The sequence below is a fragment of the Tauraco erythrolophus genome, chromosome W (genome assembly GCF_009769465.1).
Source record: "Tauraco erythrolophus isolate bTauEry1 chromosome W, bTauEry1.pri, whole genome shotgun sequence".
NCBI lineage: Eukaryota > Metazoa > Chordata > Aves > Musophagiformes > Musophagidae > Tauraco > Tauraco erythrolophus.
This window is the reverse complement of record NC_141497.1, coordinates 6,384,450-6,402,207: the sequence shown is the minus strand read 5'-3', so window position 1 is coordinate 6,402,207 and position 17,758 is coordinate 6,384,450. Positions and strand designations below refer to the sequence as shown.

At 34.5% G+C, this 17,758-nt stretch overlaps 1 protein-coding gene across 5 annotated transcripts in view; it reads left to right on the top strand.

Annotated features, from left to right (window-relative positions):
- Positions 1-12,559, top strand: part of LOC104371354 (nipped-B-like protein) — a 215,448-nt gene extending 202,889 nt beyond the window's left edge. For 4 of the 5 annotated variants that reach the window (XM_086630241.1, XM_086630242.1, XM_086630238.1 and 1 more), the window contains 13 exons: positions 167-307; positions 630-723; positions 833-987; positions 1,253-1,343; positions 4,695-4,868; positions 5,417-5,607; positions 6,085-6,192; positions 7,543-7,743; positions 8,153-8,299; positions 9,767-10,062; positions 10,388-10,562; positions 11,210-11,395; positions 11,958-12,559. In XM_086630241.1, coding sequence (XP_086486367.1) covers positions 167-307; positions 630-723; positions 833-987; positions 1,253-1,343; positions 4,695-4,868; positions 5,417-5,607; positions 6,085-6,192; positions 7,543-7,743; positions 8,153-8,299; positions 9,767-10,062; positions 10,388-10,562; positions 11,210-11,395; positions 11,958-12,323 — 2,325 coding nt within the window. In that variant the 3' untranslated portion in view covers positions 12,324-12,559. Of the gene's footprint in view, positions 1-166; positions 308-629; positions 724-832; positions 988-1,252; positions 1,344-4,694; positions 4,869-5,416; positions 5,608-6,084; positions 6,193-7,542; positions 7,744-8,152; positions 8,300-9,766; positions 10,063-10,387; positions 10,563-11,209; positions 11,437-11,957 lie in introns of all 5 variants that reach the window. The other variant, XM_086630240.1, reaches the window with a different exon arrangement.
- The last annotated feature ends 5,199 nt before the right edge of the window (positions 12,560-17,758 follow it).

Genomic DNA, 17,758 nt, shown 5'->3' with positions numbered 1-17,758 from the left:
TATACTATTGTGTAATTGTATTATATTAATGTTTTATGTAATTGTATTATATTGATATGTGTTATGTAATATTAATACATATGTATTACATAATGCATATTAATAATACTTAGCTTATAGGTAACACGGCCAGAAATGTTAAATGCTATAAATACTGTTGTTTCAGACCCAGAATGATTTCATGGTGATCTGCAATGTTGCAAAAATCTTAGAACTTGTAGTGCCACTAATGGAGCACCCAAGTGAGACCTTTCTTGCCACTATTGAGGAAGACCTCATGAAACTCATCATCAAATATGGCATGACTGTAAGCTTTTAATTGCTACTGTTCAGTTGATTCCATTTCACATTGTGAAATACATGGTTTTGATTTAAAGAAATTCTCTCTTCATTATGAAGATAACTTTTGAGCCATGAAAAATCAATGTTCTTGGTTTACTGGTGTTTGTATGTGTTGTTGCTATATTTTAACAATTATAAGTTTGGGCAGGTTTTCAGAGTAGTCTAGGAGATGGACATTATATCTGTTAGAGCCTTAGTTTTAGTTCTGCATAGCTTTTTCCTACATAACTTCACAAAAATCTCAGTTTTAACTCTTGTTCATATAACTCATTTGTTCTTGATTCTAGGTTGTTCAGCATTGTGTGAGCTGTCTTGGGGCTGTTGTGAACAAGGTCACACAGAACTATAAATTTGTGTGGGCCTGTTTTAATAGATACTATGGTAAGTAAAATCACAACGTGTAATTGTCACTTTTCATTTTGGCTACAGGTCTTCTCTTAGGAATGCACCATGATTAAATATGGTGATCAAAACTTTTATCTTACTGTAGGTGCACTTTTGAAATTAAAAAGTCAACACCAAGAAGACCCCAACAGTACAATACTTACTGCCAATAAACCAGCACTCCTTAGATCACTTTTCACTGTTGGAGCATTGTGTCGGCATTTTGATTTTGATCAGGAAGATTTTAAGGGCAACAGTAAGGTAAAATAACTTGTATTTTCTCTCCACGTCTTATGTATATTGAATGCTCCACTTCAATTTGAAAGCACAGTATTCCTAGTCCCTCAAAGCTATGTATTTTTTCATAATGCATATAATATAGCTTTTTAGTTTGTAAATACATGGTTTTGCAAAGGCCATGCAGTAAGATTATGTTTCTCCTTTTTGATATTTATGCTTTTTATAAGAGATTAAAAACATCTGTTTCATCTTCAGATACCTATTATTTTTGTTTTAATTTCCTCAGGTTAACATTAAGGATAAAGTACTTGAACTGCTGATGTATTTTACAAAGCATTCAGATGAAGAAGTACAGACAAAAGCCATTATTGGCCTTGGTAAGAAATATGAACAGTTTTTATTATTATGCTATAGTAAAAATCCATGCATTTCAGCAGGAATTCATTTATTTGTGTAGTGGCAGGGGAGTTTGTTTAAAATCAAAGTTCACTGCATGTTTTATTTGAGAACTGGCTATAGAAATGTAATCAAAGGAATGCTTTGAAGTTGCATACTCCTGCAGCAGAGTGGATGCTTTTGACAGTGAATGCCTTTTTGATGTGTGACCAAGTCTTAAAAAGCATCAGGTTTCCAAAGTAATGAAGATGTTATTTTTTTTCCCCACATGCAAGTATGTTGTAACTCCAAATCTTGTTTTTCAGTCCACAAGGTATGGTTAAAGATTAACTAGAAAAAATACTGGAAAATTTTGAGAATTTTAAGTGTAGGGGCAGATATTCCACAGGAGTCAAGGGAACTCTGGCAGTTTATACCAACTGGGGGATGCTCTGTGAGATTTCACAAAGCATTGAGATGATGTCATAGTCTAAATATTACAGTTTGGTTTGGGATTTTGGCAGTATTTCAATTTTAAATAGATTCTTTATCTTAAAGCATTAGTATGGCATCTCAGTGACTTGCAGCAGTACATGAACTGCTATTGAGTGGTTTGTATCATGTTCATCCTCTGCTCAAGGATGAAAACTGTACATGTGAGAGAATCTTGGGCAGATAGGCCTTGGTTTCTGGAAGAGTTCACTTCATGGTTATGGCTTAGCCTAAAGAAAGTTGTCTCCCATGCATGTGAGCTTGCATTGTATGATTTAACTGTGGACAAGAATTTGCCTCCTTATGCTGCTGTTTAGGTGGCTTTTTAGATATCCTGCTTCAGTTCAGGCTAGGGAGGAGTCTGAGGATAAGGACTGAGACTGAATCTTGATTTGATATTCTATAAGGAAACCATTTCAGACAGCTGAGTGAGATTAATGGCTTTAGAGTTGCCTCTGTTGCAGGAGCAATGCCTACAGTGTTCTGGACTAGCTGGAGATTTTTATAGGCATTGTATCAAGACGCACAATGTTTACTATAGTCCATTCTAATTTAATTGTCCTCTACAGAATATTGCATGTGGGATAGGGGCTGTCTTCCTAACCGTAGACATGATTGCTTTATTCATGGATGCTGAGAATGTTGCATTCGTCAAAAATCTTTCTAAATTACAGACTGAACTGTGATCAGTTTGGGGGAAGAGGAGAAAACAAGGGTGGCTATCAGTAGGCGTTCTTCAGATTTATTTTTTTTTTCTCTGCCTGTAAGCATGTCAGTCTTTATTTTAATTAAACCTCAGACAACTGTTTTCAGTGATATATTAATCTCATCTAAGTACTGGTTCTATTTTGAGGGTAGCTGCTGGATATACAAAGATGTGGTAGGCAGTGCAAAGTTCTAACTTACAGACTGGTAATTGAGTCAAGTTGTCAAATCCATTCAACATTTGTGTGCAGCAATAAGGTGAAAATGACTAGTAAGCTAATTCAACATTTATATGCAGTGAAGGCATCGCGTGAAGAGTGTGTGCTTTCCTATCGGTAATTATTAGTGTGTCCTTTCAGTAAAGTCACTCAACCGTTTCAGCCTTTACTTTGGGATGTGTCACTGCTGTTGAGGGATTAGGCTTAACCATAAGCTTAATGGTTATGGTTATGCTTCTCTTCCAGATATGTACTTGCAAGGCAGATTGAGGATACAAAATTTTGTTAGTAAATTTAGCTAAACCTGTAAGTATCTAACAGGTAATGAATGTCTTAGCCAAGTTCAGTGCTTGCTCTTAAGAGAGTGAAAACAAAGGTATGAAGAGAAGTGGTGTGAGGGCAGCCCTGAGATGTGAAGTCAGTCCTTAAAAGAACACAGCAGATGCCTTTTTTCATCTCCTATGACAAATTCTTATGCTAAGTAAGATTTCTTCCCTGCTTACAGAGGATGGAAAAATGAGAATTTCCCTGAGAATACTGGTGGTTTTAGACTCTTTTAAGTAAGCGAATGAAGGAAAGGAAGAGCTATGGATTGTTACACATACATGCAAGTGCTTTTCATTTTTAAAATTAACCTTAATAAATGGATTGGATTTTCTCAGATGTGGTCAAGTTTTATAAACATCAATATACACCTATATAGAATGCACAATTATACTACGTACTCCAAAGAGGAGCATCATTCCTTTTTCCTTTCTCCTCTTTCCCCTCCATCTCCTCTGCCTTCTCTCCTCTTCCTGTTTTGAGACTGAAATGAGATCTTAAACACACTGAGGTCTTGCCCTAGACTTAGCCTTTACCTACATTGTCTTTTCTGTGTGCACAGAGCCAGTTTTTAAAACCTGACTCAGTCTTCCCTTTGTTACAGCCACTTTTATACATTGCTTTTGCATAATTTTATTTGCTTTCATTTTTCCCCCCATTCTTCTTTTATGTTTATGTTTTCTGAGTGTTCATTTAGAATCTTAGTTTCCTGTGGTCATGAAAAATACACTTAATGTCTGTTTTTCTCACAGTCTTAAAAAAAAAAGAATCAGATAGTTAAGCATAGTTTAAATTGGGAAGTTATGTTCCCATTACTGTGTTTTCATGAAACTCTGTAAGAGTTTGTCAGCAGCACTTCTAAATCTACATACGTGATCTAAAATGATATATACTGTCACTAATTTAGATCAAAGGTTTTATGAAATAAACTTCCCTGACTAAGAATAATCAGTTCTTTGTCAAGGGTGTAAAGCTGTAGCTAAAAGCAGTTCTATAAGTGTGTATCTTCCAACAGATGTAGTCTTGGGAATGCTTCAGATAGTTTTCAAGAGAAGACCTTAATAGGTATATGAATAATAACAGTGAGAGGTATAAATTGTATTTTACTATGTTCGCTATGATTTTTCTGTTAAGATTTTATTTTTTAAATACCAATTATATTTATCAATTTTTCCACATTTACTTTGCCTCCATATGAATAACTCTTCATAGATTAAGCAGAATGCTTTTCTCCAAATATATTAGAAAAGCAATGGGTAATTTTTAGCAATGTTCCTTCCTTGCTCTTGGCAGAGCTCCTAATTATTCAGATGCAGACCAGTATGCTGGACATGCTTCCAGACCTGTATAACTCTTCTTAGTGCAACTGCCTTGGGTCGGCACCTCATCTTTATCTGTCAGACAGAGTTATGGCTAATAGAACTGTTACGGCTAATAGAACTCCTTATAAGCTTTGAATGGTATCCATATGAAAAAGCAATAGTATTTGTACTAGAAAAAGCTATGCTGTTGGGAGGAGATAAATTTCATGCCTCTATTTTGAAGAAAGACTTAAAAAGCAGAAATATAATTTCTAGATAATAATGTGGAATATTTCCTCTTTTCCACCCTTAGGATTTGCATTTATACAGCACCCAAGTTTAATGTTTGAACAGGAAGTGAAGACTCTGTACAACAGCATTCTTTCAGATAAGAACTGTTCAGTAAACTTAAAAATCCAGGTGTTAAAAAACCTCCAGACCTACTTGCAGGAGGAGGATACACGTATGCAGCAGGCAGACAGAGACTGTAAGTGTTGAGTTCTTCCGTGGTAATGAGGCATGCAAAACCTAACTTTCTTGCATACAATTACTATATACGTGAACTGAGTCACTTAAGATTGTTATCTAATCAATAATATTGTACACAAAGTATCTTAGAATAATTTTCAAAAATTCATTATATGCATAGGTATATTGAGAAGTGTAGATTATTTACTTTCAAGATGTATAAATCTTGAAAGCAATCAGGAATGCATAATTGTAATGATGATAGTAATACTTTTTATCAAAATCTTCTTTAAGGTTAATTTGCAGATACAAAATAAGGAATACAAAGTAAGAAATTTTTAAAATTAAAACCTTTATTGAAGAACAAGACTTTAAAGTCATGTCTCTCTAGTTTTTTGAAGTATATTTGCCGTCAGACTGTTCTATGTTTCATGAGATCATAAAACCATTCTAAAACAGCTGAAATGTGTATGTATTGTAAAGCTTAAAGATCAGTATGCATCAGGTAATGGCAAAGTAAATAATTATACTGTGATGAGTGTGGTATTGCTTTTATCCTTTTTACAGGGAAAAAAGTAGCAAAGCAGGAAGACCTGAAAGAAATGGGTGATATTTCCTCAGGGATGAGTAGTTCCATCATGCAGCTGTATCTCAAACAGGTCCTTGAGGCTTTCTTTCATACCCAGTCCAGTGTACGCCACTTTGCTCTAAATGTCATTGCACTGACGTTAAACCAGGGTCTCATCCATCCTGTTCAGGTATGGTAGGCTTTTATGATGGGGGTTTTTGTTATTCAGGTTTACAGAGGTTTTTATACTTGCTAGATACATTTCTAGTTTTTCTCTTCCAGCTATGTTAGAGTAATTTCTTATTGTAGCAAGGGGTCTTTACAGAAAGCATATTTTGAAATCTGTTTTATGTTGTTTAGCCAGTGTCGTTCAGTCATAAGTGGTGTTTTCTTTTTTTAAAATGGCATTTTTTTGTAGTGTAAATTGACTTTAGAGTTTGAGAGAAATGGAAATACTACCTGAAACCTCGCACAACTTCTATCATGCTGGTCTCTTGTATATTTTGTACTATTTGCTTGCAAAAAGTAGTCAGGTAGTAAGTTGCATAGAGCTTCCTAGTTTCTGCAGTAGTCAGAATATAAAAACAACAACAGTGTAATAGAAGAACAAAGAGTGAGAAAGAGGAGGTACAATGACTCTGAATAATCATTTCATTTGTTTTTCAAGTGTGTGCCATACTTAATTGCTATGGGCACAGATCCAGAGCCCTCTATGCGAAACAAAGCTGACCAGCAATTGGTGGAAATAGACAAAAAATATGCTGGGTTCATTCACGTAAGTAATTCTAATTTATCATTTTACAAAATACTGTTATGTTCTCTGGTGACTTAACACTTGAATAGGCCTCAGCTGCAGAAAAAGAATATAAAGTAACAAATAAGCAATAACTATAAGCAGTTGTAAAGAAGATCCCGACTCTTTCCCCTGTTTGGATATTTCTGTTCTTAGAAATAGAAAGGATATAATAATTTGAAGCATCTCTTCCAGTCTAAAATTTCCTTTATTTTATAATTCACAGTAGTGCTTTCCTCACTGAATAGTACATAAGAGCATTTATTTGAGAAGAGGTAAGGACAGCTGTTTCATAATGTTTAGCAATGATTTTCCTGTATCAGTAGATTAGGGAAGAGAACACCTTGTAAAAGTAGAAGTCCTTATTGTATACGTATTAGAACATTAAGGCATCAAGGCTTTATAAATTGTAATCTAAGCAGAAGGAGCATAGGAAGATGTTAAGAACTGAGGGATCTTGCTGAAATGAAAATCTGACGGCTAAGTGAGAACATGTGGAGTTGTGGCATAGTGCCATTAGTTCTGCTTAAGATCTGAAATTGAACCGCAGCACCCTCTCCTTATTTCAGAAAGCCCTAGTCTTGGTTCATCATGTGTACTACATTGTGGAACTTCCCAAATCTGATTCTATTACACTGAAATTGGAGCATTGCACTGCTCATGGCATCCAAACAGATACCTAATCCAGTAGGTGAAGGGTAGCAGATGACATTTGCTATGTAGGCAGCTGGGATTTAAGACAATGTACAGAAGCAGAGATGGTATGAGGAGAGTTGGATATGTAGCCTAGCTAGAGATTGTTTGTTCTGAAACTAGAGCAGGAGCCTTGAAGTAAGTAAAATCAGCTGGAAATTACAGAATATATGCAAAAAACCCTCAATTTCTGTTTGTCAGTCCTGTTGTACTAATATGGACTCAGTTGTTGGTTTCACTACAAGTGATATTAAGCATACACATTTGGTAAAATATTCTGTTCATGTATGAAAATATTTCAGTATTCTTGAAAATTGTTTAAAATGGAATACTTGGCTGCAGTGGGTAAACAGACTAGCTGTAGGTTTCCAACATAGAATTTAAGGTGAAACCAGTTCACAAGACATTTTGATCTCTGCCACAAATTCTGTTTTAATCTGTTTGCCAACTCAAAAGGTAGTAGTGCACCTCAGTGCTCATATTTGAAAGATAAACTTCAGATGAACATCCACTTAAAAGGAAATAAGCTAAAAGATGAGCTAGCAGTTTCTGTTGACAGGCATTTGTTTAATTTTCCACTTTCAGTTTTACTGCTTGAAAGCAATGGTTTAAATAAAAATAAATACTTTTCCATTTCAGATGAAAGCAGTGGCTGGTATGAAGATGTCTTACCAGGTACAACAGGCAATCAATACCTGCCCAAAGGATCCTGTAAGAGGTTTTAGACATGATGAATCATCCAATGCATTGTGTTCACACCTATACTCCATGATCCGAGGAAACCGTCAACACAGACGAGCGTTTCTAATTTCTTTACTCAACCTCTTTGATGATACTGCAGTAAGCATCACATTTCCTTTACTTAAAAAGAAAATATAGCATTACAAGCTTAAATTCTTCTTTTACAATGTATTTTTATGACATAATTTTTGATAACTTTATTTCCCTAAAGTATTTTATTTTACTTTGTAATATAAGGTATTTATCTATATAATAGAATGCATTTGTTACTTTTGCATCATTCTGTACCTTTCTGTACTCAGTTTGGATTGATCAGAAATAATGTATCTTTAGGTATGACTAAATTTTGCATATATACATATTGTTTAGAGTGGGTTTGGGGGGTATGTAGAATAAAATTTGTGATCATGTTTTTGCTCTAGACTGTTAGGAACACGGGATAAGTGTATAAATCTAAGATATTTGTATGTATATTTATATGTACTTTTTACTTTTTTTTAACTTCCAGAAAACAGAGGTGAATATGCTCTTGTACATAGCAGACAATCTAGCCTGTTTTCCTTATCAAACACAGGAAGAGCCACTCTTTATAATGCATCATATAGACATTACACTATCAGTTTCTGGTAGCAATCTACTACAGTCATTTAAAGAGGTATGTGCATTTATATTTTAGTATATTTATTATGGTGGCAACATAAGCTTCTCTATAATTTGGTCAATTTTTCAGTGAATACAGTTCCATTATTATGATATGGACCAGTAGCTTTACTTTGTAACTGGTAGTTGAAAAAAAACCTCTTTCTATTCTGGCCTGTATCTGGTAGACACTAGTTAAAAACTTTCCTTATATTGCTGCTTATGTTATTAAAAAAGAATGTCAAATTTTGAGATCTTAATATTAAATCTATATCATGCCCTAATATTGCTGAGTTAATTTGAATTAATATTAATTGCATGCATCTGGGAAATACATGAACCTAGAATCATCATGAAATATTGATTTATTATGGTTGGTTGTATAATTTTAATAATAAAATCCAGTTTGCTGTTTCTTTTATTGTCAAGTACCTGATGGCAGTTGCATGTGTGTTGCCTTGGGAGACTTTAAATACATTGTTTATTGCAAGAAAAGAGTACACGATATGTCTTTTCTTAAGGTATCATATAAGAACCCCAATAATGGTATAGTATCTATTGTTATGGCAATACACAACCCTGTAAGAAAAAGGCCTCTTTCTTAAAGACTTCAGTGTCTTCGTTTCCTGGACAACTTTAACAGTAGAAGGTCCAAACTGTCAGGAAACAAACCCATTTCTAGAATTTCCAATCCAACCAGTAAGTACAAGTCAGAGTTGATACCTGGAAAGTACACTGCTTTGAATTCTCACCCTACCAAAGTCAATTTTTAACCTGCTAGAAAGAGATAGTACATTCTTTAGATGGGGGACAGGTGTATAACACCAGCACATAGAGGATGAGATCCTACTTTGGACATCTTACATTTTGCATTATGAAAAATCATACTATGTGTGGTAATAATGCAAGTGTGAAATTCTGTAGCTCTACAAGTAGTAGAACTGATTATTAGTAATACTGTATATGATGACTTGGGGGTTTCTCTGGTCAGCAGTGTAATTAGTGTCATAGAATTTTAACAGAGACAAGGATTAAAACCAGCTTGGACTAGTCTGTACCAAAGTACATATGGAAATATATGTAACATGCAAAAATTATATTCAGGTGAAACAAAAATGGAATTTTCTTCCTGATTTATTGTATTTGGCCTTCTACTGCATTTTACTGTCTCCGCTAACAAACTTGTGCAGTCTTTTTAAGAATAACATGCCAGTGAAGTACTTATTACTTCAGTTCCTTCTGTAACCACCTTGCAAAAAGATGTGGACTTTGGATCAATTTTTCAAGGGCCTTGGGTTATAATTCAGCATATTTTTGCCATAAATAATTTTAATTTTTGAATATCAAATTATGAATTGATAACATTGTTCAGGGAATTCTTCCTAATTTAAGCCAATAATGATTTTAGAAAGATTTTTTTAGAAATGTACATGATGCTACATACCCTAATTTTGTAATGTGTGTTAACTTCTCTGTCTTGCAGTCTATGGTGAAAGACAAAAAAAAGGAAAGAAAGCCTTCATCAGATGAGGAGACTGAGAGTGACAGTAACAGTGGTAGCGAGAGCGAAAGTGAGGAGGAAGCTTCTAAACCTCGGAGGTTACGGAAACGAGTAGACTCTGATTCAGATTCTGATGAAGAAAATGATATAAATGCTGTGATGAAATGTTTACCAGAAAATTCAGCTCCTTTAATTGAATTTGCAAATGTCTCCCAAGGCATATTATTACTTTTGATGCTGAAACAGCATTTAAAGAACCTCTGTGGATTCTCTGATAGGTAAGGATATTTACATAATAGGCTGTCTTGTTATCTAATGAGCTCTTTGTAAGGATTGAGTTTGGAAGTGTTTTGGTTTTTTAAAGTTGATCGTTAATAATTGTTTAAGCAATAGATTTGTATAAGAGAAAAAACATAAATGTAGTAGGTTGAATGCAATGAAATTTTGGCTCAGAAAAAGCAATTATTTCATTTCTTACCAGGATGTCTATTGTAGACGGAATGATTAAAATATGACTACTTATATTGAAGATTTTAAAAGCTTTTCCTTGAAATTGCTTTGGACTTTCCTTAAAAGCTCTTCCCTTTTGTTTTCTTTAAACAGTAAAATTCAGAAATATTCTCCATCTGAATCTGCAAAAGTTTATGATAAAGCGATAAACAGGAAGACAGGAGTTCATTTCCATCCAAAACAAACTCTGGATTTTCTGCGGAGCGATATGGCTAATTCCAAGATCACTGAAGAAGTCAAGAGGAGTATAGTAAAACAGTACTTAGATGTAAGTAAAGTTGCTTTGCAGAAAATTTGAAACCCTTTCAAACTAGGTAACACAGTATAAACTTGAAAGTAGATGCTGATGTATTGGATGAACATTTCAAAATGTTAAGTGCCTGGTAATATTATGCGATATACTGATAACTCACCTTTTCCTTTCAGGATGTTTAGCAGGATTATCTTTCAAAGTCTTCTAATAAATGTAAACACAAAAAACACATTAATTTCAACTAGAGGATATTCATCTTTAGAATATTTTCTAATTTCTCTTATCCATCTTTTATACCTCTACCATATAACTTGTTCACTTTATTCCTGACTGTTTCCATCATAGGAACAGAGACTAGATCTAGTGTATTTACCTTTTTTTTTTCTCCCTCCCCTAAACCCTCCCCCCTCCTTAAATCTTTAAAATATTAAGCAGAGAAAACTTACAATTTTGGAAACACAGGAAGAAAACTTTTACATATCTACTAGAAAATGAAAGTAAAAAGTTTATAGAACAAAACATAAGCTGTTGAAGTTTGAAGTTGTCTGCCATTTGTTTTACCCTGTTTCTTTATGTTTTCATTTGATTTTTATTTAATGTAGTGTGATATGAATGTCTATTTTTAAAGTTGAAATGTAGACTGATCTGCGTTTTTTTAATAGTTCAAGCTCCTTATGGAACATTTGGATCCTGATGAAGAGGAAGAAGATGGAGAGGTGTCAGCTAGCACAAATGCTCGGAACAAAGCAATTACCTCGCTGCTTGGAGGAGGCAGCCCTAAAAACAATACAGCTGAGACAGATGACGATGAAAGTGATGGGGAGGATAGAGGAGGAGGCACTTCAGGGGTGAGGCGGAGGAGGAGTCAACGTATTTCGCAGCGTATTACGTAAAAATATTTTTATGTGCTTATAAATGTTAGTCTATTATATTAAATGTACACCAAGTAATGTAATCCACATGAAAGAAAGCATTTTGTAGATAGAGATTCTCTACTTAACCGTTTATACAACTTTTGTAGAAAGTTTAACAGAAAAGACAATAAAAAAAAAAAACCTAGAAAATGAGATTTATCCCGGATAAAAATTTATTAATTTTCCTTTGGAATGTACTGTGTGTTATCCTTTTTATTGTTGCCAAGTTTTTATGTAGCTTTATGATTCATGTGTATATATAATTTTATATATCAATAAGAGATAAAGACACGGGTACAAATTAAGAATATGTGGTTTTACAAGGATATGTTAACCCCTTGGCGCTGGCGATCGCGGTGCGTCTCATTGCCGGCAATGGAATGTGTGCTGGGAAATCCCAACTCCCGGCGTCAAGGGATTAAAAGCAATAAAAGCAATAATTTCACTAAAGTTCTTTTGTGTAACACTTGGTCTTTTTTCCCCCCTAATGTTTTAGTCATTGAGAAGGTCAAAACGAAATTCAGACTCTACGGAGTTGGCAGCACAGATGAATGAAAGTGTTGATGTCATGGATGTCATCGCTATTTGCTGTCCAAAGTACAAAGACCGACCACAAATTGCAAGAGTAGTACAGAAAACCAGCAATGGCTTCAGTGTTCAGTGGATGGCAGGCTCCTACAGTGGCTCCTGGACTGAGGCTAAGCGCCGTGATGGCCGCAAACTGGTGCCTTGGGTAGACACTATTAAAGAGTCAGACATTATTTACAAAAAAATTGCTCTAACGAGTGCTAATAAACTGACTAATAAAGTTGTTCAGACTTTACGATCGCTGTATGCTGCCAAGGATGGAACTTCCAGCTAATGAATTTGTACATGCAGCCAAATTGAAATAACAGAAAAACTTGAAATATCAACTTTCTGGGAAAAAAAAAAAAAATCAGTTAAATGAAGAGTAAGAATGGAACCTGGGACACAGGAAAAAAGAAGGAAATGTTTGGTAAACATTTATGTGGGAGCTTCCTTCGCTGTTGTGCAGCAGAAACTTCTCAGTTCATTTTTACTCCCACTGTATTATAGTTTAACAAAAAATTGTTTATATCTTGAAAAAAAACTTTCTGTTTAAAAAAATAAACAAGTGAATGTTGGAAATTAGTCTGTTAATGTTCTTAATAAAGTGTTCTTGGAGTTTAACCTAGCAGCGGATGGCTTTCTTTAGCTTAGCCCAGTTTCCAGGGAAGCATTGTTTTTCTAGGCTGTAAAATGGCAGAATCTCCTGGATATATAATTTATTCTGTTGAAGAGAAAAAAAAAAAAAAAAGCATGCAGTATCTATGACCTATCTGCAGGAGGAGTTTTTGTAAATGTAGATTTTGATGTATTAGGTCACCCTGAAATAATACAAGAAAAGGGATCCCCAGCAAATCTGGTGGAACAAGTACTGCAATAAATTTTTTTACTTCTCTTTGTTACTTGTCTGTTTGCATTTGAATTTCTTATTGTAAAGATCTGTTTAAATCCATTTATATTATTTTGCAGTCTTTTATGTAAAATTTACTATATTAGTGTTTTTCAAAACAAGACATAAAATATTGTTTATACAGTTTGTATAGGCTGACTTCTGAATAATTGGTATCTTTTTACTTTTATCCCTTAAAGGGTGTAAGCACAAGTTAACTCCAGAGTTTTATTGTATCCTGCACTATTTAGTATTAACTATATGATTTAGCACTGTGCCAAACACATTTTCAAGGGTACATTTTGATATAAAAAGAAACTATAGTTTATTCCTTGTATGCTTCAATTTCTTTCTAATGCTGTCCAAATGATAATTTATGATAGTTTAAATTTGAGGAAAGCTGAATGACTATTCTACTTGGGCTAACTGGCCACGTATGCATATCTCTGGGTTAATATAGAGAGGTTTGTGTGAAAAGGAGATATCTACCACTATCTGAGGAGTGAGTGGGTATGAATCTGGGTAATTACGCTACATTCCTTCACAAATGAATTTTAAAAATAATGTTTGTATATTAGCCTATTTTTTTTACTAATTGAAAAAGGTTTTCACATTTTATAAATTGAAAAAATGCTATTGAAAGCTTTCAGAAGCATTTCACAGCACCTCTGCTATGAAGGCTGAGAGAGTTGGGGCTGTTCAGCCTGGAGAAGAGAAGGCTCCGGAGTGATCTTTTTGCAGTCTTCCAGTACCTCAAGGGGGCCTACAGGAAAGCTGGAGAGGGACTTTTTACAAGGGCGTGCAGTGATAGGACAAGGGACAATGGCTTTAAACTGAAAGAGGGCAGATTTAGATTAGATATAAGGAAGAAATTTTTTACATTGAGGGTGGTGAGGCACTGGAACAGGTTGCCCAGAGAAGTTGTGGATGCCCCATCCCTGGAAGTGTTCAAGGCCAGGTTGGATGAGGCTTTGGGCAACCTGGTGTAGTGGAGGGTGTCCCTGCCCATGGCAGGGGGGTTGGAACTAGATGATCTTTAAGGTCCCTTCCAACCCTAACCATTCGATGATTCGTTTTGACTATGTTGCCACAAGCCTTTCATAAGCAGTTCACCTTTCTAGAGAGTAACAAAAGCAGCAGATTTTCAAACAGAAAAAATCTAAAACAGCTAAACTTTTAAGAGGAGTATTAAACCCTGCTGTGTTTTCAAATGTGTTTATCTAAAACAGGTGTTCCTCAATAAGTAAATCTTTCTCTTATGTTTGTTTTCTTTTACAAATTTAATTTATGGTAGGAGGCTGTTTTTATGAAACTAGCTTGCAGAATTCTAATGCATTATTCGATTTGTGAGGAATAGTAACAGTATTCCAAAATATTCTCATGTACAGAAAAAACATTAAACTGAATTGATTAATAACTCCTCAGAATGTAGTTAGTAATTGTTCCTATGGGAAATGCCTTTTTACTGTTTCACCACTAGAATTTTTTTGAACAGAAATATTTTCTCACCTTTTTGTTGTCACTGTTCATGCTATTTTCTTCACTGTACAAAAAGCCACACCTTGTGCTAAGTAGGTATTGCTAAAGTAGGGAGAAGTAGAAAAAGCACAAGTCACCCCTGCAGCTCTGGAAGCAGGACATTTTTGTAGCAAACAATGAAATACTGTATTTCTTGGAGCCAGGAACAGTTTTTTTTAGTGGGAATTTCATACTTTGAGAATAGAGGGGGTTGTACGACGTCACATGTTACTAGTAGAAAGAGTTGAAAATACTTCACAAGGAAACTCCTGAATGATAAAAACAAGAATTTCATACAGATGTGGTCTAAAATGAGGTTGTCACTAGTCTGTTAGCCATTTCTGATGCTATTTATATTAAAGAATCTTATTTTTAATAGGTAATACAAATGTTTCCTTGTTCATAAACAAATTGTTTCCTGGCTTTCCCAATAGCAAAGAGGTGTTTTTATTTCAATTTTTTGGTATTTATTAGAATAAAATTATCAGAAAGAAATTATAATTAAACAATAGAAACCTGAAGTCTAAAGTTGTCTTAGTTGAGAGAATTTGGACCATTACTATATTGTGTAATATGCCAAAGGGCACACATGCTCCTTGATGAGATGTTGGCTATAATATATAATATAGACTTCTAAAATTAATTAGAGATTATTGAATAAATTGAATAAGATTCTTAGTAGTTAAGAGTTGAATTTTCCCCTTCTGTACTGCCCAGAGTAATATCTAGTTTTGTTTTGCCTATCACAAACATTCAGATTACTTGCTGCGAAAGAAAAAGGTAGCAGAGTTCGTTTTTGGGAAACAAATTCCTGTTAGCTGTGTATAACATGGGCTGATCATTTTCAGAGATATGAAATAGAAAGCCTAAGGTTGCAGCTGTAATCTGCAGGGCTCAGTCTCTGAGTAGCAGTCGTGAGTTTACCAGCATGAACCACATCATTGGCAGCAGCATGTACCAAGATAAGGGTTGGGTTTTTTTTTTTACATTAAAAAAAAGGTTTAAAAAAAAGTAATTGCTGCAGTGCAGTAATTGATACAGTAACAGAATTTTACTCCTTTGTGTTAACATAGCTTTGTAGTATTTTTTTCACTGTATGGCTATAGATTTTTACATACATAACTATAATTATTGATTTTTTTTTTTATTCTTACTGCTTTCTCCCTTTGAGTACAAGTTCTGTACATATACGTTATATGTGGAAATTTGTTGCAGTAGCTTACCTAACAAAGGGATATTGTCAAGCTTTTAGAATTAACACTAACAATATTGTACTCTTTAAGAAAACACAGACACTTCCACAATCTAAATAAATAAGAATTAAATTATTATTTTTAATCTTCCACTTCAGTACTATAAAATTGCAGAATAATTCTTGAGTATTTTCATTATCTGCAGCTATAAAAGATCACAATAGTTTTTGACAAAACTTTAATCACAAATAAGTATTTTTTTAAATGATTCAGTAATGCCCTTTTGTATTTTTTGGAGTTCTCTATTGCTTATATTAACAACTCTAACATGTATAAAAGGTAGGCATGGGCAATATTCAGCATAAGTATTTTAGTGAGGCGTGGCCATTAAAAAGCTATTTTTAAAAGTCAAACTTTAGCCTTTGTTTTGCTGTTGTGGTGTCACTAGTGAGAATATTGTTACTGTGAAATAATTGGATTGTGCTAAACATTAGCTCTAACATGAAATACCTTGTAGCACTGAAATAGTTCTTAAATGTATTTGTGGCTCATGACAAAAAAAAATTTGTAATCGAGTCTGACTCATCTATCGCTAGTTAAAACAGCAGGATGTTCTGCCTAAATGCAGGTGTTAATAATGTTCCAGGGTAATGAATAGATCAGTTCAATTGATCCTTACTGTAAAGCTAACACATTTTAACTCTGAGCCCCAGACAGATATTAATGAAGTTGAACTCAAACAAGCACCTAATGCTTTTGTTATGTTCCTGACACGCCTAAGCCTTATGCACTAGAAATAGCGAGATCCCAAGGCACAAGTTTGCTTCCACTCAAAGAGCCACACCATAATCATACAAGTGTTTTCATATACCTCAGAGAATTTGTCATTTTATCATTACTGAGTTGTAATGAGTGAGTTCTTAATGTAAGTAGTGAGGTTTTAGATTTCATGGTTCCTTGACTAAATATTAAAGTCTTATTGTTATATACAAATAAAGTCATAGTATTTTCATATTTCATTTATTTAAAATAAATGTTGTAAGAGTTCAGTTTGGACCCTTCCAAAATGAAACTTGCGAGTTTTTATCCTAGAATACACTTCATTGATCCCTTTCTCATTGTGCTCACAATGCTCAAATTATGCCTGGGGCACCTATAAGACATCCAGGGAATCCATTTTTGGATTTTTCTGAGACAATTCTTACCAGTCTATGTTCAACTCATCAGACATAACTATGTAGTTTCTAGTTTCTACATGATTCAAATGCGGTTTCCCACCTTATTTTGGATTTCTCTGTATTAGGAAGGAATAATTTTAATTCGCATTCATGCAACTGCCTACACTACTTGCAGCTAAGCTACTGCATTAAATGTCTCTTCCAAACATCCTCTTCAAACACTCCTTAACCTGAGGGTTGATTTGGGGGAAAGTGAGTGGATGAGTTTATCCTGTGCAGAACGGCAATAGCTTGGGCAACCAAACACCAGTGTAGTGGTTGTACAAGTGCATGGCATGCATTTTAGCAATCATCTGTCCAGGCAAGGGAGTCTACAACAGTGGAGTTGCGAAAGTACATTACCAAATAACTGACTGTGCCAGTTACAGTTTGTGACACAGTGACAAGTATTTATCAGTATTTCAGTGACTATTTAAATAATTTTTTTGTTTTGACTTCAAAAGAGCTTTTCTCCATAACTGTACTTAGTGAAGCTGTATTGAAAGGCTCATATTTTTGTTTTGAAAACAAGTATCCTGGTTCCTAAAAGCTACAATGGTGATTTAGCTGACCCCCACCTCCCCAGCAGATTGACTATTAAACAGGATACTACTTCTGTGTTTGTAATGTAGCCTTTGTCTTTTGGAAGCTGTAGTTATGAGCACTAAACCATGTCACATGGGACACCTCTTCAACTGCTAGGTTTGGATGTAAACCCTCCTCCCTTTTTTATGTTAATCAACTCATTTCCAAAGCACTTCCTCCTTACCCTTCCCCCAAAGTAGCTTCTGAATTTGTTTTACTTATCCCTTATTTGCAATACTCTTCCCAATTACAGAGGACTACAAATTTGTTGGAAACAAACCAAGTCTGTCACTACAGTTAATTCAGTTTTAAGAAACCATACAGGGAA